The sequence below is a fragment of the Festucalex cinctus genome, chromosome 20, assembly GCF_051991245.1.
Source record: "Festucalex cinctus isolate MCC-2025b chromosome 20, RoL_Fcin_1.0, whole genome shotgun sequence".
Classification (NCBI taxonomy): domain Eukaryota; kingdom Metazoa; phylum Chordata; class Actinopteri; order Syngnathiformes; family Syngnathidae; genus Festucalex; species Festucalex cinctus.
In genome coordinates, this window is record NC_135430.1 from 4,859,037 (window position 1) to 4,880,261 (window position 21,225).

The following is a 21,225-nucleotide window of genomic DNA, read 5'->3' on the forward strand; positions in this document are numbered from 1 at the left end:
TTTTTTCCGAGGGCACTCGAAAGCACCAGAAGAGGCAGCTTGCTTCCCGTTTTGGCCACACGCTCTCTGACTCCTCTGTGGTGCGTTGGTGTTGGGGTGGGGGGGAGAAGGGAAGGGAAGAAAAAGAGGAAGGAATATGGTTTCATGTGACGCTCCTCCCGCTCGAGCGGATCTCTGGTAGCGCGGAGGAGGCGGAGGAGGAGGCTGCGTGGCTCGGCGCTCAACAAAAGCCGCTCGATACCTGAACCGACCGCCTGGTACGGCACCGAACCAAGCCCGAGGAGCACCGAGGAGACATAAATGGGTGAGGTGCACCATTTCTCCCCCCTTTTATCTTTGGAGGACCCCCACCCTGTCCTGTATCTTCCCTCCCTCCCTCCCTGCTGTCTTCTACAATATCCCCCCAGCGCATCTGGATGAGCAGGAGCGGAAAGCCCAGGTCCAGAGGGCTGCATGGGTGCCCCCAAACCCACCTTTACCCCCCCCCCCCCCCCCCCGTGGGTGCTCAAATGGGCTATCTTGTCCTTTTCCCGCCATGCTTTACGGTGGATGTGCTGCGTGGTGAGGGGTTTTTCATGAGATGATGAGTTGCAGATGTTGACACGTTTGCATTCACTCTCACTCATGCGTTTGTGTGTGTGCTGACTGGTTGTGACATTCCTCGTTAGGCGCATGCATCACCCCCCATCCCCCCGGGCGCAGAGAGGGCCCTGATGGCCGAGTCATCGATTGCTAAATCGCCAATTATTTCGTCGATAGCGCGCATGCGGACAGGCAAGCGGGGGCATCTGATGTTTTCAGTTTCATCCCCCCCCAACATGAACGAGATGTTGCTCGCTGTGATTTGTGAACAAAGTCGAGCTAGGTGGCTAATCTCAGTGAGCTGAAAACGCCGGAATATTCACCTATGTGCGGATTTTTTGCCCCGAAGATCTATCCTTCGTTGTCCTGTTTTGGCCAAAGCCATGTCTAATAGGACAAAAAACAAAACGTACTTTGCTGCCATCTTGCGGCATCTATAGGCAACTACAACCCTTCTTTCAGCGGGTGGTCAGTGGACTCTATGCATGCATCACTTGCACGTAAATGTACAATGTTATGTTAACTTGCATTTAACGCAAAGTGACATGTGCATAGGAGTGTGACGATATATCAATATCGTGATAAGTCGTGATACTCTGTCTCCCTAACATTACAAAAGTAAATAAAAATAAAATGACTTAAATATTAAATCCAATTCAATCAATCTTAATATTCCTCAGAAATGGTGTGCTTCAAAAAGTCGAAACATAAAATGTTTTAAAATGTTCAAATTGAAGATATAATCCACATTTTTCATAGAAATGTATGCAAAACTGAGTCAGATAAATGTCTTCCACAAATCAAAGTCAGCTGATGAGTCTTCTTCACCTGAAGACTTGCGTTTATTTCCCTGCCACTCTTACGAGGAGCTCACCCTAGTGGTCCGCCAAGTAATTGCTCAATAAGTCATGAACAATAGAGCTGGCTGTATATGAACTACAAATATCACCATACTTGCGTCGGCGTATGGATAATCCATCGGGAGACAAAGTATTATGATTTATCACGATATCAATATATCGTCAAACTCCTGTTGATGATAAAAGAACAGGACAAGGCAGAAAGGAGAGAGTGTATTCTGTCATTTGGTAGATTTGGGTTTACATATAATTATTGAACATAATCTCATATGGGTTTTGAACATTTTGAAATGTTCTAAAATGGCTGGCAGTGAATGAGTTTTAAGGGACAATTTGACATGGCAACATGATGGAGAGAAAGGAAAACGACTTGCATGTTTTCGCAGTGCCTATACGTAAAAATGTTGTTAGTTGTGTTGGGGGCGGCCAAAAAAAAGCAAAAGCTTGCTTTCACATACACGCACAGACAATGCAGACGGAGGGAGTGCGCTAAACGCACATGAATATCAAAACGCTGTGCGTCCGTCCAACGTGCTTGGAAACGTTCCATCTTGACGTGGGAGAATTGTGTGCAAGCGCACAATGTCACGTCAGCGAGCGGCGCACCTGCGCGTGCGCGACATTTTTCGAAACCCGGACGAGGCGCAGCCGTTCGCTCGTCTTAGTCCAAGCTGGAGTGGGAGTTTGGTTTTGTTTTGTCTGCAGGCCGTTTGAATGTTGGGCCTCGCTTCTTTGTCGCTTTTGAAATGTTAGCGACATTAGCATGGATTGTCACTATAAGCGACAAGTCATTGTTACAGAAGGGCCTTTCGGGAATTATTTTGCATTTTGTCATGTTTCTATTAATTTCAACGACATCACAATTGTGATCGTTGAGATACAAACAAGAGCCGAGGTCAAAGATCACCTAGTCCTACCAATAACCAGATTTTCGCAAATGCTCTTTTAAGCCAAAAAATAAATAAATAAATAAAAATACACGGACTGAAGAAGGACCATCTTCACTGACCCGGGTCAACCGACGAAAACCTGATAGTCAGTTTGTGTATTTTATTTGAGGCTTTGCGCCATAAAGCACCAGCACAGAAAATGTGTGTGTCGCTCAATGAAAGGAGAGTTGGAAGTGGCCACATCTGTCGATAACCAGTGTAAGCAGTCCCACCAATAACTAGTGTCATCACTACCATTAAAACCCACTTTCACAATAACCAGCCCCATCAAAACGAAGAAACTTGTCCCATCAAAAACCATTCCTGTTAACCAGAGGAACCAGTCCCATCACTAACCACCTGTGCAACCACCAGTAACCCGTGAAAGCAGTCTAACTAACGAAAAACCAGTGTAACTGGTCCCTTCAACAGCCATTGTAACCGGTTTCATTCATACCCAGGGAAACCAATGACTGATGTAACTAGTAGGGATGTAACGATATCCAAACATCACGATACAATATTATAAGGATATGAAGGTCACGATACGATAATTATCACGATATTGTGGGGCCGTTGGCGATATTTAAAAAAGATAATATTGTAAAAATGACAGGTCATACTAAAAAAAACACAATATTGTGCTTTTGTACATAACAGCAATGCATATAAACCACCTCCAATCTCTAATAGGGGTGTGAATTGCCTAGTACCTGACGATTCGATCCGTATCACGATTCATAGGTCACGATTCGATTTGATACCGATTAATCCCGATATGAATTTACAAGTCGACTGTTGCAATTTTTTTTTTTTACTCAAATTTAGAAAATACCATTTAGTAAACTTATACATGTACGCTGTAAGATTTGTATGAAAATGTATTATTTATTGATCTGAAACTTCGGTCTTAGAACTGTGAGCCACTATATTTAACAAACAGGTTGTAACATTTTTCATGTTTGATAAGCATTGAAAAAAAATATTAAGGCTTAATGTTTCATTCATATAACATTCTTCCATGCTTAAGGTGTGAAAGTTAGATGTTTTGTTGAATATTTTTCCATCAAAAATGGATGTTAAAAAATCGATTTGGCTGCCTATTGAATCGATTCGAGAATCGAGAATTGTGTGCTGTAGTATTGCGACATATTGCCGAATCGATTTTTTTTAACACCCCTAATCTCTAATAACAATATTGAGGCACTTACTTGGTAATGCAAGCAGACATTGATAGCGTCACAAGCAAATTAGGTTCCCCTTTATCTGACAATTAGCATAGATTTTAAACATAGAAGGCCAAAACATCCCTAATGAAAATTAAATTACACTAATAAACTAGTCACTAGAGGGTGCTAGAACTGCACAAATGGAAATCAACCTGACTTTTTGAACAAATGTGTTCCTTTTAAATATTGTGACCATGACGACGACGATATTGTGGCAGTTTTAATATCGCAATATCACGATATTGCCCTTATCGTGACATCCCTAGTAACTAGTCCCATCACTAACAAGTTGAACCAGTCCCTTCAATACCTAGTGTAAGGAATCTCATCAACAATAAGTGAAAACAGTCCCAAGTGTTGCCAGTGTCATTGACAACCAGTGGAAGTGGAACCTGTCTCATCAATAACCAGTGTAACAACTAGTCCTAGCAATAAACAGTGTAACCAGTGGAAGCAAATAACCAATCTTGTCCTTTACCTTTGTAAGCAATCCTATCAAAAAGCCACAACCAATTTAACAAATAACCACTCTTATCAATAACCAGTTTAACCAGTCCTATCAATAATCTGTGTAAGTAGTCTCATCAATAACCAGTGTAAGCAGTCCTAATGAAAAATGATTGCAACCAATAATCAGTCCCAATAAACAGTTTTAGCTAGCCTCATCAATAACCAATAAGCAGTTAAATCAGTCAATATTGTGATCAGTGGAAGTCTGCGGCCACAGCAGACGACGGCGGCGGTGGGCTTCCCCACTTGCACATCGAACCCACACAAGTAAAAAGTTCTTCCTCTCTTCTCCATTCCATAATGAATCAACATGACGTCACAACTTCATTTACATTTGGACATTTTCAAAACCATTCCTTTCAATGGTTTCTCTAAAAAAAAAAAAAATCTCTGTGCGTCAATATGCTGCATGTGTGTGCATAAAGGCAGCAAATTGGAGCGGGGAAGCCAGTGCGGGTGAGTCATAGCCACTCGTTTATACGCTTGTTTCCATGGTTACGGCACCCTGAAAAATAGCACCCCCCCCACTGAAAAGTTTGTTCAGGGATCAAATGTTTATTGTGTGTGTGTGAGAGATACACGTTATTCAACTAGTGCGGTTAATATTCTCTGTCCATCTAATAGCCATCTAGTTAGCTGAGCAAGTTAATTACCAATACATCTATTTGTCAATCAACTTCAGATAGTACTTGCAAGCTAAGTTAGCCCATCTATCTTGTCCATTTAGCTACTTAGCTTATCAAAGTAGTTTCTATCTATCTATCTATCTATCTATCTATCTATCTATCAGCTAGCTAAATAGCTATCTAGCTAAATAGTTAAATAGCTATCTATCCATCCATCTAGTAGCTAGTTAGTATCTATCTATCTATCTATCTATCTATCTATCTATCTATCTATCTATCTAGTAGCTAGTTAGTATCTATCTATCTATCTATCTATCTATCTATCTATCTACCCATCCATCCATCCATCCATCCATCCATCCATCCATCCATCCATCCATCCATCTATCCAGTAGCTAGCTTAAATAGTTATCTAGTTAAATAGTTAAATAGCTATCTATTATCCATCTAGTAGCTAGTTAGTATCTATCTATCTATCTATCTATCTATCTATCTATCTATCTATGCTACTTAGCTCAAGCTAGTAAGCTTACCAACCTAATTATCCATCTATCGTGCTAGTTAGCTTAGCAAGCTTGTTACCGCTGAGTCGTGCTTTATTTATGTCGGATCTCATTCCATTTGTTCCCAGAAGAACTTCTTGCCACTTTACATCCCTTCTTAGCCGTTAAATTGAAAGATTGATTTGAAGCCTTGGCAGAGGCCCTCTCACTCTGCTCTTGTTTTTATTTGTGCGAGCAAGCCGTACTAAACATGAAACGGGATCCCTTTAGTGGCCTTGGCAGTGCCCATAAAAGCCCCCCCCGCCCAAGTTTGATGTGAAATTCTGTCCTTGTTTCTCCTTCATGATGATGCTTTGTAACAGCGGAACGATGCGATGCATCTAACTGCGATGTTTGACCTTTTGAGTGCAAGACGCCAACACGCTCACTCGCTCACTCTCTGACTCTTAGTGGAGGCCGTGGTGGAGTTTGACTATGAGGCCCAGCAGGACGACGAGTTGAGCCTCAACGTGGGCGACGTCATCGTGAACATACGGCGAGACGACGGAGGATGGTGGGAAGGCGAGCTGGGGGGGCGCCGGGGCTTGTTCCCCGACAACTTTGTGCGGGTGAGTCACCACACTTCCTTATCAGCACGTCACACCACTGGACAAGTAAACAAATACTATGTGACTCGACTTAAGTCGATTTTGCATGCACACTTGCGCTCATACGTTGACATAATCCAAACGTATGTACACTTATCTATACTTAACTTGAGTATTTATGTTTTAACTTTTGCTCCCTTGATTTCACAGTGAGCACTTTAGTGTATATACAATTTTTGTGTGTGTAATATTGCAAAAGTAAATAAATACAATTACTGAAATTAGGGCTGCTCGATTATGGAAAAAATAATAATCACGATTATTTTGGCATTAAATTAAATCACAATTATTCAAACAATTATTTTTTGGTACAAAACAAGTAAATGTTTAACCGAAAAAAAAAAATTCTTTGAACCACGATAATTATGCAAGTTCGTTTTGGATGAACAAAATTGATTAAATTATGTATTTTTTATTTTTTCAAGGTGCAAATGCCATACATTTAATTAAAAAACTCAAAAATTAGTATTAATAAATAAATTTAAAAAAATAAAAAAATAAATAAATATATATATATATATATATATGTATGTATATTAGGATTAGGATTATTTTGTACTTACTGTACAGCGTGTAATAACTGAAATTGTAATTGAATTTCGATTAATTGCGCAGCCCTAACTGAAATATTAAATCCAATGAAATAAATAATAATATTCCTCAGAAATTGTGTGCTTCAATACGGAAGCGTAGAGCTGCCAATGCGGAGTAACATTTTTGGCTGGCGAGTATGTTCGAACATACTCGCAAATATGTTTGAACATACTCGCAAATATGTTCCAACGTATTGAAATATGTTCGGACATACTCCCAAATATGTTCGAGCATAGTCACAAATACGTCACAAATACGTTCAAACATACTCGCAAATATGTTCAAACATCCTCGCAAATATGTTCAAACATACTTGCAAATATGTTCGAACATACTCGCAAATACGTTCGAACATACTCGCAAATACGTTCAAACGTACTTGTAGGCTACTTGCTACAAAGTTAGCATACCTTCCCATAATGCCATGGGGTTTTATTTGCGCATGCTCGAGTGAAAAAAAATGCCGAACCTAAATCATGCACGGCAGACATAATAAATCGTAAAAGTTACGAATTAACACTGTTTTTTGTCTACTTAATTTTCTAATGAATTTGTAATGTAGCCAAATGCCTAAAAAGGTATGGTTTGAACATATTTGTAAGTATGTTCGAACATATTCGCCAGCCAAAAATGTTTACTCCACATTGGCAGCTCAACGCTTCTGTACTTCAAAAAGTCGAAGCATAAAATATGTTCTAAAATGTTAAAATTGAAGATATATTACACATTTTTCATAGAAATGTATGCAAAAGTGAGTCAGTTGCTGGACAGATAAATGTCTTCCACAAGTCAAAAAGCGCTGATGAGTCTTCTTCTTCACCTGAAGACTTGCGTCCACTTCCCCGCCACTCTTATGAGGTGCTCCCCCTAGTGGCCTGCTAAGTAATTGCTCAATAAGTCAACAATGGAGCAGTTCTAGTGGCTGCATATTAACTACAAATATTGCAATACTTGCGTAGGTATATCGATGATGTAAAAAAAAAGTATCACGATTTATCAAGATATCGATATATCGTTACACATCCTAATCTATACATTGTACTTCTTACTATAGATTTCAATGTTTTTCCAAAGATAGCAAAAGTACTCAAAAAAGTTTCTGTCTTTATGAGGTGAGAGGTTTGTGTGCGTTTTGTCAGGAAGTGGCCGGTGACACAACAATCAGGCATTTCGACAGTGTTGTCATGTGCTTGATTTGTGCTGAGCCTCTCTCACAACGCTCATTCACTGTCATGCTGCGGGACAATGGCCGCGTGTGTGCGTGCGTGTGCATATTGAACTCAGTAATGGCACTCTGGTGTGTCACAAGACTGCACTTATGGGAATGTGTGGCATTCGGCTGTTGAGTGTGTCGAGGGAGAAAGGGAGAATGTCCATAGTTTGCAAAAGATACAGGACGACATGCAATACAGTAACTCAGGATATGATGCAATACGCTGTTATTATATTTAATCAATATATCAATTTGTTGGAGAAAAACCTCATAAGCTGCATACAGCCCACTGAACATTTATAACAGTTAGCTTAAACTTTGATAGCTTAGCAAACTAGTCGGCATAAAGTCTATATATTTACCACCAAACTTTGCCAGTCAGAGCGTCTTATCGCACGTTTTGTGTCCATTAATTGAGTAAGATCTAGCTGGGATAGCTAGCTTGCAAGCTAGTCAGTTGTACGTTCTTCCCGTTCTAATTGATTTACGTGTAGCGAGTAGTGACGGGAGTCGGAGGCAGAGTGTTGAAGTCCGGAGCCAAAGACCGGCGATTTATTGACATCAGCTTCTCAGCGTTTTACAGCAACAACAACTCACTCTGCATGAGGCTCACAGACCTACCAACATTTTGTTCTTTTATCCTTTCATCCTTTCATCCCATCCAACTCCTCCTTCATCCCAACGTTCCGTGGGTGAATTATGTTCCAATCACTACACAAGCCCCCCCAGAATTCACCCACAATCAAACTCTGGATGACGGGGCGGCAAAACTGCCCGACCCCTGCGGGTACAGGACCCAGGGAGCGAGGGCGGGAGGGACACAGCAGAAACACCAGAACAGTCCCGCGCACCAACTGGCGGAGATGCAGGAACAACTGGAAGGGACCCCACACGGTCCACAAGGCGCAGCCCAGGGGGGCGTCCGCGGCGGGGGGCGCGGGGCACGTCCAAGGGTCCGGCCATGTCACCATGAGCCGGTTTAACTTGCAACCCGGTGTCGGAGCCCCGAAGCGACTGGGTGTCACGGTCGGAAGCCTGGTCGGCCGCCATCCGGGAAAAGTCGAGGCCCAGCTGTACCGCGTTGACGGCTGCCCTGGACAGACAATCTGCGACCACGTTGTCCTTGCCAGCGATATGTCGGATGTCCGTGGTGTATTCAGATATGAACGATAGCTGGCGCTGTTGTCGCGCGGACCACGGCTCGGACAACTTCGACATGGAGAAGGTGAGGGGCTTGTGATCGACGAAGACCGTGAACTCACGGCCCTCCAGGATGAAGCGGAAGTGGCGGATCGCCAGCCAGACAGCAAGGAGCTCCCTGTCGAACGTGCTGTACTTGCGCTCCCGAGGGACTAACCGGCGGCTGAAAAAGGCAGCGGCTGCCACGCACCTTCGACGCGCTCCTCCAAAACGGCCCCGACGGCAAAATCGGATGCGTCAGTAGTGAGGGCGACCGGGGCATCCGGGCGCGGGTGGGCCAACAAGGCTGCTCGGGACAGCGCAGCTTTCGTCTCTTCAAAAGCCTTGACTCTCACATCGGTCCAGTCGACTGCACGGTTAGGAGCCACACCCTTAAGTACGTCGTAAAGCGGGTGCATCACATGGGCAGCGTGGCGGATGAACCTGTGGTAAAAAGTCACCATCCCGAGGAACTCGCGGAGACCCTGGGCCGTCCGGGGTCGAGGAAAAGTGGCAACAGCTTCCACTTTTGCCGGGAGCGGGGTGGCGCCGTCCTCGTTGATGAGGAGGCCGAGGAATTGGATGGAGGGCACACCAAAGACACATTTAGCTCGGTTAATAATCAGTCCAGCATGGCTGAGCTTGGAGAAAAGCTGCCGGAGGTGTGAAAGGTGTTCTCCGATGGAGGAGCTAGCCACTAGGATGTCATCCAAGTAGACGAAGACGAACGGCATGTCCCGGAGAACAGAGTCCATGAGACGCTGAAAAGACTGGGCCGCGTTTTTAAGGCCTAATGGCATCCTGAGAAACTCGAACCGTCCGAAAGGTGTTATCACAGCAGTCTTAGGCACCTCGGCGGGGTGTACCGGAACTTGGTGATAGCCCCGTACCAAGTCCACCTTGGAAAACACCTTCGCACCTGCCAGGTGGGCAGAGAAGTCCTGTATGTGCGGGACCGGATAGCGATCGTGCGTCGTGGCATCATTGAGGCGGCAACAGTCTCCACACGGTCGCCAGCCGCCGTCCGACTTCGGAACCATGTGGAGAGGCGAGGCCCACGGGCTGTTCGAACGACGAATTATGCCAAGGCGTTCCATGTTGGCGAATTCAGACTTAGCTGTGGCCAATCTATCAGGGTTGAGGCGTCGGGCCTTAGCGTGAACCGGCGGGCCTACGGTCTCAATGTGGTGCTCGACCCCACCCATGCTTGGTAGAAGTGGCTGCAAATGTAGGCGTGGTCAGGCTGGGGAATTCTCCAAGAAGCCGCGTGAACACGTCGTCATCTGAGAGCGGGCTGGCGAGGCCCTCAAACGTTTCCACATCACACCCACAAGCAACAGTGGAAAACGTCACAGCGTCTAACAGGCGGCCATTTTTAACATCCACCAGTAGACTGTGGGCACACAAAAAGTCAGCGCCAAGAAGGGGAAAAGAAATGTCCGCAGTGACAAAGTCCCAAGTGAACCGGCGCTCCCCAAAACATACATCCACTGTCTTCGTGCCGTAGGTCCGGATCGGTGCATCGTTGGCCGCTGACAGGTGCCCCCGGCAGCATCTTCAGCCGAGGCAGGCAACACGCTTCTGCGGGCGCCGGAGTCACAAAGGAATTTGAGTCTGGAGAGGGTGTCCATGACAAACAGCAGCCGGCACTCTGCGCCCCCACTCACAGCTGCAACTGAGTGGAGGCGTTGCCGTTTCCCGACGCAACAGAGGGGCAAGGGGTGTGGCACCTCTTCGCCTTGGTTCCAAAACGTGCATGAAAATTGCATAAGCCAGGGGCTGTTCGGCCATCCACGGCAGCGCGTGCCTTATGAGGTGCAGTTGCGGTCGCCGGGACTGGGAAGGCGCGTGCAGAGGCCAAGACCTCGTGGTTGTAACGCTGGGTGGCTAGGAAAAAGCGGTCAGCTTCCTCCGCCAGAGCACGTGGCTCGGAGATGGTAGTATTCGCTAGCGCTGTCTGGACATGAGGAGGCATGTGGTGGAGAAACAGTTCAATAAACAAAAAGTTCGGCTCCTCCGCGCCAAGCAGGTTCAGCATTTTTTCCATTAGTTCGGACGGCTTACTGTCCCCCAGGCCCTGGATGGCGAAAAGGCGTCGAGCCCGATCCGGCCGTGACAGCTCGAAGGTCTTAAGGAGGTACGCTTTGAGCCCCGCGTACATATCCCGTGCCGGGGGAGAGGTGATAAAACTCACGGCTCTGGCCGCCGTGAGCTCCCGAGCGCGGCCACGACGTGGTAGTAGCGCGTGGAATCGTCCGTAATTCCCCGGATGGCAAACTGAGCTTCAGCTTGTACAAACCACGTCGCCGTGGCCGACTCCCAAAACTCCGGTAACTTGAGATCAGCGGAGTTCGCCATGTCGCTCAATTCGATCAAATTATCAGCCTCGGAAACGTCAACGAGGTGGATGTCGGGGTCACCAATGTAGCGAGTAGTGACGGGAGTCGGAGGCAGAGTGTTGAAGTCCGGAGCCAAAGACCGGCGATTTATTGACATCAGCTTTTCAGCGTTTTACAGCAACAACAACTCACTCTGCATGAGGCTCACAGACCTACCAACATTTTGTTCTTTTATCCTTTCATCCTTTCATCCTTTCATCCCATCCAACTCCTCCTTCGTCCCAACGTTCCGTGGGTGAATTATGTTCCAATCACTACATACGTAGCTTATCGAGGTTGTCCGTCCATTTACTGTATCCATCTAGATCTAGCTCAGCAAGCTTGCTACCAAACCAGTTACCAAAGCAAGTTATTATATCTTTCACGTCCACGGATTGCGCTAGAGCTAGCTTGGAGGTTGTCCACTCTTCCCGTTCTATCGAAATAATCTATTATAGTTAGCTCAATATAGTTTACTCAAAAATAATTAGCCCATTAGCTAAAGCTAACTTGCTAGCTAGTCAGTTGTCTTCTTCCCGTTCTAATTGACTTACGTAGCTTATCGAGGTTGTCCGTCCAGTTACTGTATCCATCTAGATCTAGCTCAGCTAGTTTGCTAGTTAGAAAGTCCTTCCCATTCAATGTATTATAGTTAGCTCAAGCTTGATAGCTTAGCAAACCAGTTACCAAAGCAAGTTATTATAACTTTCACGTCCACAGATTGCGCTAGATCTAGCTTGGATAGCTAGCTAGCTAGTTAAAAAGTCCTTCCCATTCAATGTATTATAGTTAGCTCAAGCTTGATAGCTTAGCAAACCAGTTACCAAAGCAAGTTATCCCATCTTTCACATCCACAGATTGCGCTAGATCTAGCTTGGATAGCTAGCTAGCTAGTTAAAAAGTCCTTCCCATTCAATGTATTATAGTTAGCTCAAGCTTGATAACTTAGCAAACCAGTTACCAAAGCAAGTTATCCCATCTTTCACGTCCACGGTTTGCGCTAGCTCTAGCTTGGATAGCTATATTGAGCTATAGTTAGCTCAATATAGTTAACTCAAAAATAATTAGCTCATTAGCTGAAGCTAACTTGCTAGCTCAGCTAGCTAGCTAGAATGTCGCAAGTCCTTCCTGTTCATTTTATTATAGTTAGCTCAAGCTTGATTAGCTTAGCAAACCAGTTATCCCATCTTTCATGTCCACAAATTGAGCTAGATCTAGCTCGTATAGCTATCTAGCTAGCTAGCTGGCTGTCCACTTTTCCCGTTCTATCGAAATAATCTCTTATAGTTAGCTCAATATTGATGAAAATAGGAAAATAATTAGCTCATTAGCTAAAGCAAACTACGGTTACCAATGTCTACTTGTCCATGGACCTGAGCTAGTTCTAAGTTGGTTAAGCCATCAATGGTGTCCCATAATGATTAGTCAACCAATTCATCTGTCTAGTTGGTTAAGCTAACTGCTCCAAATCTGAGCTGACTTTCAATTCTCTGTCAACAAAGGTGATAAGTGTAATTCGCAATTAGTACAATTCAGAATTGATTCTAAATGTCCTAAAATCAATTTTATTTTAATGATGTGATACTGTCTTGCCCTTGTTTGTGTACTGGAAACGCTGTTCATGTTGTACCCGATTTGGCCACTTAGGGGCAGTGTGGTTCCGTGCGTTCTGATACACAGTCAAGTTGTAGCCACATTAGAGAGTAGAAGAAAAAAAGTCACGATCAAGTTATGTCAATAAAAGTAGATTTTTTTTTTTTCAAATGCCGGTGAGTCATGTTAAGATGCTTCTCTGTGTACATTCCGGAATCGTTTTGTATGAATATCCGTTCTTTTGAGGGATGAAAATGCCACGAGTAGCGCGCTAATTAGCATTAGCCAGTTAGACTGGAATAGATCGTGACAATTATTTGCTCATCTATAAATTTGTAGCTGAAATCATTGTCAGTCAAATCATTTTTTAATCGAAAATCCATTCTGAATCGGATTGCAGACCCAAAAATCCGAATCGAATTGAATCATAAGACAGTCAAAGATTCTCACCCCTAATTATTAATTTGTCATGCCTTACAGTACATGCCTCATATTTTTGTAAATATTTGATGAAATCGTTTCATGGGACAGTATTAAAGAAATGATGTAAATGAGTGTAAATGTAGTATTGTGTATTCAGCCGCTTGATGTTGTCATGTGCTGACTGATCATGTGTGGCGCCTAATCGCATTCGCATGACGCAACTCAACGTGAGCGCTTCACTTCAAGCAAGGTTCGACCAAACGTTTTCCTCCCACGGCCGCAGCAGACACAAAAAATGGAAGAAGGCTCGAATGATTCAAGTCAGTCAGTTAAAACGAGTCCCCCCCCCCAGCCCCCCAAATACACACACACAAAACACAATACATGCAGATGTTTCCTGTTCAGATATGACCAACATTGACGTCTTCCTCATTTCATATCATCTGCTTTTCCTTGAAGTGGCCACGGCCAACTAATTTTTAACCCGCAGACAGGGTTATTATAGTTTTGGAATTTTCATTTTAGTTAGTTTTGATTTCGTTTTGATTTTTATTTTTATTTTTTATTTTTTTTTTATTTAGTTGTTTTTAATTCGTTTTCATGGTGTTTCTGTTAGTTTTTATTAGTTTTTACTTATTTAAAGGTACTGTCTGCCAGTTTCACTCTGGAAAAGGCACTTTTTAAATACAGGATTTAAACAATCAAACTACTTCTCAATTTACAGATCAGGGCTTGTCTTCATTTCTGTTGGTGAGTTTGTCCTAAACCCGGACCCCCCCAGCCTGTATTTTACCATTTTGTATTTGTTTTGTAAACAGCGGGACGTTTCTCACTCACTCACAGAAGCTTACGTGTGTGAATGAGTGAGCGAAGAAAAAAAAAATCCGTGCGTGCTTTCAAATTGCCGCGGGAGTGACGTCACGCAGCTGACACGTTCGCCCGGCCCCGTTTGCGACACGCCACTCCCCCGCTCTGCGATTGGTTGGAGGGTTGTAAATAGTGTCTTCCCACAGAAACGTCCCGCTGTTTACAAAACAAACACAAAATGGTAAAATACAGGCTGGGGGGGTGCGGGTTTAGGACAAACTCACCAACAGAAATGAAGACAAGCCCTGATCTGTAAATTGAGAAGTAGTTTGATTGTTTAAATCCTGTATTTAAAAAGTGCCTTTTCCAGAGTGAATCTGGCAGACAGTGCCTTAAATAAATGCTTCGTTTTAGTCAGTTTCAGTATTAGTTTTAGTTTTTAAAAGAAATGTGCATTACTTGTGCGCAATATTTAAAAAACAGCATGGGAGCGACATCATCTGAAGGTGGTTTTCTATTGGCTGTTGCTTTATGACGTCACTTTGGTTAATATCAAAATAAATCTACTTAAAATCACATTTAAAACTAGAAACATTTCTGCAGAAATTTTGGATGTGACTGCTGACTCTTGCAAGCATGCACTTAACAGTTTGCCAAATCCTGTTGAAATCAAGTCACTTCCTGTTGAAATCCGGGCACTTCCTGTTGAAATCAGGTCAGTTCTGGGTCACTTCCTGTTGAAATCAAGTCACTTCCTGTTGAAATCAGGGCATTTCCTGTTGAAATCAGGTCAGGTCTGGGTCACTTCCTGTTGACTTTAGGCCACTTACGGGTCACTTCCTGTTGAAGTCAGGTCAGTTCTGGGTCACTTTCTGTTGAAATCAGATCACTTCCTGTTTCTTTTTAGGCCACTTCCAGGTCACTTCCTGTTGAAATCAGGTCAGTTCAGGGTCACTTTCTGTTGAAATCAAGGTCACTTCCTGTTAATTTATTAGGCCACTTCCGGGTCACTTCCTGTTGAAATCAGGTTAGTTCTTGGTCACTTCCTGTTGAAACAGGTCACTTCCTGTTGACTTTAGGCCACTTACGGGTCACTTCCTGTTGAAATCAGATCACTTCCTGTTGATTTTAGGCCACTTCCGGGTCACTTCCCGTTGAAATCAGGTCACTTCCTTGTGGCTTGGAAAAAGGTGCTTAATTTTTGGATCATTCCCCCCCTTCTCCATTTATTCAGATGGGACTTTTTCCCGTTTATTTTTTTTGGGGAATTGCGTCGCCTTGGTAACTCGGAATTCCGAAAAAAAAAAAAAAAAGAAAAAGAAATTGGTTCCCCGCCAAGTCAGATGGAGCCGCATCTTTTGATACCTCATTTGTGCCGGTACGTTCAACGGTTCGGGCCGCATTTTTTTCTGAAAAATTCCGGTAAATAATGAAAAATAATAAATGCCATTTTCTAGGATAGTAGCTTTGCAAGCACATAATCATCCCCAAAGTCTCATGCATGAAATTAATTACCAAAGACTAAAACAAAGTAAAATTTTTTGCTATAATTAGAGTTTGTTTTGTAAACATAAAATGTCGTTTCAGTTAGTTTTTGTTTCTTAGAAAGCATTTTTGTTTTTATTTTATTTCGTAAACAAAATTGTTTTTTGAATTTTAGTTTTTTTTTTTTGTTTTGTTTTTTTTTTAGTTAAATTACCTTGAGCCTAACACGTGTTTTGTGTATACTTCCAACTGGAATGCGCTTGAACGTAAATCTATCACACGTGTCCCTCAACACTCGTAAAAAAAGGAAGAGGGAGCTGGAGGCTCGCAAAATGGCCGCTGCGGCCTTATGCATGGGCGCGCGCACGTGTGTGCAGGCATGCGGAGTCAGTCGATGGTTGACTTCCCGCTCGGCTTGTGTTGACATTGTAAAAACATGCGGTAAACAACTCAGCTCACAGCTTGAAGTGATTTCATTTTAACATTTTAACCTACCCGGTATTTGTAATCCTGTTTTTTTTTTTTTTTTTTAAATATGGTTATAATGACAATAATCCCTCATTTATTGTGTGTCTTACTATCCGGTTCACCTCTGCAGTAGATGAAATCTGCAAAGTAGAAACAAACAAAATAAACTTCAATTTGTTTACGTTTTAAAGCTTCAATATGCTCGTATTATTTTCAAGTCTCCATCCTCATGCTGAAGAATATTTACCGCTCAATAAAGTCAAATATTTATGCCTAGACACCTGTTGAGGGAGTACAAATCTAACTAGCAGTGCTAGGCTATATTCAACTGGTTAACAATGTTTTCTTTACTGTCGTCGAGCAGTTGTGTCATTAAGTCACATTGACTGGCGGCCGTTTTGAGTGAAGCAACCCCCTTCGCTCCCGACTGTTTTACTGGATTTGGACTGGATTTTGCAAGGCCCACAGAATATTCTGTTCGATTGCTATAAAATCATGGAACCTACCAAAAGAAAGATGAGAATGTCTTCTTTCATCAGGAAAAAAAAGTATATTTGTATCTGTTTCGGTTTTGCAGCAATTAGCATTAGAATATAGCTAAGTTGCATCATTATTCACATTCCTGGTGAAAAAACTGTCAAAAAGAGCTTGTTGCAACAAGGCCCTGGTTGATCTCTTATACTCTGCTGCCACCTGCTGGCTGTTTTTGTTGTCACTACCATTGCATCAAAGCCTTCTGTATGCCCTAGCATAAAAAAAAAACGTATACATACGTCTTTGGGAGCATGTTCATATTTAAAATAGAAGGTATTCATACATTTTTGGGTGCAAATGAGTTAAGTGTGCAAGATTCCATTCAGTGCAAGTCAAGTGAATGAAAATGCTAGCAAAACCCTATTTGTGTTCCTTTGAGCAAGACCAAGCGGAGTCGCTGTTGTCTAGGAAACAGTGTGCTACTTTATTTTTGGACCTTGCGGCTGGCTCATTAAGGCGTCGTGCGCGCCACACATGAGAAGAGCGTACGTGTGAGTCAGTCCAAGGGGCCTGTCTGCTTGACCGGTCCGTCGCCGTCGTGGCCACAAGCCAGGAGCTTATGAAACAACAGCGTAACCCCGGGTTTTCACCGGATGCGGTTGCGGTGCGGTTGCGGTGCGGTGCGTCTTGACTGCGTGCTCCGGACGGGTCAATTTTTTTGTCAATCCACAACGGCTCCGCACAGCTGCGGTCGGGCAGCTCCGTCCGACAAACATACAGAAAGTCTGTGCTCAACAGAGAAGCAGAAAGAGAGGTGGACTTCTTTTGATTTAACCTTTTCTTCTTCTTCTGCTATGAGATTCCATGCAGCATCCTTTTTTTGGTTGTCCTTGTAAAGTATATTAATAACGAGAGTCAGGTCAGTGCGGGTCCACTCTTTATTTCTGTCTTCCGCGTCCGGCTGCCGCTCAGTACGGCAAGCGAGACGGGCACAACAAGCAATCGCGAACATCAAACTCACAATACATTACAGTCCTTATAAAAAGGATGTGCCGTGTCATATATTATTTTGTGGTTTTATTATTTATTATTATATTTTATATTTATTATATTTATTATTTTTGTGGCTGGCGAGTGTTTTATTCTGAAAGGTAACCGGAAATTTATTTTGAAACTGCCTCGGTCTTCCTGTCCCGCTCGATGTGTTTTGTGCTAGCTTGCCATTTGCCGGAAGCCTACCGCTGCGGCGTCCGGCAAAAATAGAAAATAGGTCTATCCTTGCGGAAGGCTTGCGGCACGCCGCAGGCCTTCCGCAGTCGACACGCAACGCACCCGCAAGCGGTGTAAACTGCACCATTCGAATGAATGGAATCTAATTGCTTGCGTCGCCGGACCGCACCGCAACCGCATCCGGTGAAAACCCGGGGTAACCCGACATCGACACTTTCTCTGCTTGGCCCCCAAACGAGCGAGCGCCATATTTCTTGTCCCGTCCCCTTTCGTTGGCTTGACGAGGACAGCAAGGTGACAAATTGCATGCTGTCCGTTCACTCGGGATTTCTCGCGGAGTTTGTGCACATTGTCAAAAACCATTTTAATAATATCCTTTGAAAGCCATAGTGTCATTTATTTTTTCTTAAATGATGATTTAGTGTTCTAAAAGATGACACTATATATATATATATATATATATATATACACACACATATATATATTAGGGATGTTAAAAATCAGTTTGGCAATATTCGCGATATCACAGCGCGCATTTTTTGAATCAATTCAGTAGGTGGCCGAATTGATTTTTAAACGTTCATTTTTGACGGAAAAATATTCAACAAGTCGTCTTTGGGATAAATAAATAATACATTTTCATACAAATCTTACAGTGTACATGAACTGTTAGGGTCGTGTGTGTGTTGGATCCCAAAAAGCAGACCACCAATGGTGTTTAGAAGGCAACAAAAGGGTTTTTAATAATAACAGGGCGCAAGGACAAAAATCCAAGGAATACCAAAGTAAAACACAAACGTTCCGTAAAACAGAAAGCGCATGGAACAAGCCACGGAGAAAAACACGTAGTAACAAAAATCCAAGAGTACAACTAAGAAACTCTGGAGCAAAATGCTAACAAAGAACACGCAATAGGGCTAAAACACTACAAACAGGCCGAATAAAACTAGGACGAGAGCAAAGCAATAACAGGGCAATACTTAGCAAGTCTAGAGATCAGCGTCGTTGGTAGCAAGCAAGTTAGTAAAGCGAATACTCCAACAGCTTCTGTTGGGAGTGCTCGGCTTTTATGGCCATCTGATTGCTGACCAGCAGCAGGTGTGTCAGCTCAGCTCCCCACGGTAGTCATGGAGACCAAGAACCAAAAGAACACAAGAAAGCAGCACTGGGGACACAGAAACGCAACAGTACCCCCCCAATCAAAGGGCGCCCCCAGGCGGCCTCCCTGGCTTAGAAGGATGGAGCGAGTGGAAGTCACGGAGCAACGAGGGATCGAGGACCCAGGAGCGGGGGACCCAGGAGCGCTCTTCGGGACCATATCCCTCCCAGTCGACCAGGTACTGCACCCCCCTACCCCTCTTCCTAGAGTCCAACAGGGCCCGAACCGTATACGCAGGTCCACCATCAACCACCCTGGGCGGGGGTGGCGGCGCCGTAGGAGGGCACAGGGGACTGTCCGCAACAGGCTTGAGGAGTGATACATGAAACACCGGATGAATCTTGAGTGTGGGTGGCAACTGGAGCTTCATGGCGGCGGGGTTGATTACGGCCTCGATGGCGAACGGTCCTATGTAGCGTGGACCGAGCTTCCGGGACTCCCCAGACAGTTGAAGATCCCGTGTAGACAGCCATACTTTCTGGCCTGGTTGGTATGCTGGGCCCGGAACCCGACGCCTGTCTGCTATCAGTTTGTTCCGTGCCACGGTGTGTCCCAGCGCCGCCCTTGTATCTCGCCATACCCGGCGTGCTCGACGAAGGTGGGCCTGGACCGAGGGAACTGCCGCAACACTCTCCAGAGACGGGAAGACAGGGGGTTGGTAGCCATAAGCAACATGGAAGGGAGACAGTCCGGTTGCTGAGCTGACCAGGGAGTTGTGCGCATACTCTACCCACGGTAGGTAAGAGGACCAGGATGCGGAATCCTGTTGGCAGACACATCGCAGGGCTGCTTCCAGAACCTGGTTGGATCGTTCCGTTTGCCCGTTAGTCTGCGGGTGGTATCCTGACGAGAGACTGACGTTGGCTCCCAACGCTTTGCAAAAAGGTTTCCAGACCCGGGAGACAAACTGTGGGCCCCGATCCGAAACTATGTCCAACGGTATGCCATGGAGACGAAAGACTTCTTTGACCAGGATTTGTGCTGTTTCCAGTGCTGATGGGAGCTTTGTCAGAGCGATAAAGTGAGCCATCTTGGAGAACCGGTCCACCACATTGAGGATGACCGTTTTGCCTTGTGAGGACGGGAGACCAGTGACAAAGTCCAGCGCCACATGTGACCATGGGCGCGATGGAATGGGGAGTGGCTGTAGCAGGCCCGTAGGTGGCTGGTGGGACGACTTGCTGCGTGCACACACTGTGCAGGCTGCGACAAATTCTTGAATGTCTTTCCGGAGCCCCGGCCACCAAAATCTTTGGACGATGAGGCTATGCGTTCGACCACCTCCAGGATGGCAAGCCAGCCGGGATGAATGTCCCCATTGAAGAACCTCTGAGCGCAGGGGGGCTGGCACATACAGCTTGCCTGTTGGGCATCCCTCCGGGACTTGCGCCTCTCTTGTTGCACTGGCCACTTTTTGTTCGACCTCCCATTGGAGAGCCCCCACCACTCGGTCAGTTGGGATGATGGGCTCCGGCATTTTGTTGTTCTCTGATGGTCCGAACATCCGGGATAGGGCGTCAGGCTTGGCGTTTTCGTTTTCCTGGGCGGAAGGTGATAAAGTCAAAACGAGTAAGGAAAATCGCCCACCTGGCTTGACGTGGATTGAGTCTTTGGGCTGATCTGATGTATTCCAGGTTTTTGTGGTCGGTGAAGATCTGGAATGGCTCTGCTGCACCCTCTAACCAGTGTCTCCATTCCTCTAGAGCCAGAACGATGGCTAGTAGTTCCCGGTTGCCCACATCATAGTTACTTTCTGCGGCACTCAGGCGACGAGAGAAGAAGGCACAGGGATGCAGACGCTGGTCGACTGAGGAACGCTGTGACAATACCGCCCCCACTCCTGTGTCCGACGCGTCCACTTCAACCACAAAGGGAAAATCAGTGTTAGGATGAATCAAGACAGGTGCGGAGGAAAATAGACCCTTCAACCTGGTGAAGGCTGCTTCAGCCCTTGGGGTCCATTCAAATTGTTTTTTGGGGGATGTAAGCTCCGTCAGAGGTTTCGCAACCAAACTATAGTCTCTAATAAATCGCCTGTAGAAATTGGCAAAACCCAGGAACCTCTGGAGGTGCTTCCTTGTTGGAGAAGGCCAGTCGACCACAGCCTGAACCTTGGCTGTATCGGGACGGAGTTGGCTCTTCTCCACAATGAACCCCAAGAACTGAACGGAAGATGTGTGAAATTCACACTTTTCGGCTTTAACGTAGAGGCGGTTTTCTAATAGGCGTTGCAACACAAGCCGGACATGTTGCCGATGTTCGTGGAGGTCTCTAGAAAAAATAAGAATGTCGTCAAGGTAAATGAAACAGAATTGATTAAGCATGTCTCGCAGTAT

At 44.7% G+C, this 21,225-nt stretch overlaps 1 protein-coding gene across 2 annotated transcripts in view; it reads left to right on the forward strand.

Moving 5' to 3' along the window:
• The first annotated feature begins 85 nt into the window (after positions 1 to 85).
• Positions 86 to 21,225, forward strand: part of sh3kbp1 (SH3-domain kinase binding protein 1) — a 45,527-nt gene continuing 24,387 nt past the window's right edge. The window contains exons 1-2 of one of the 2 annotated variants that reach the window (XM_077509152.1): positions 86 to 304; positions 5,690 to 5,847. In XM_077509152.1, the coding sequence (XP_077365278.1) occupies positions 301 to 304; positions 5,690 to 5,847 (162 nt within the window). In that variant the 5' untranslated portion in view covers positions 86 to 300. The remainder of the gene's footprint in view (positions 305 to 5,689; positions 5,848 to 21,225) is intronic. The other variant, XM_077509153.1, reaches the window with a different exon arrangement.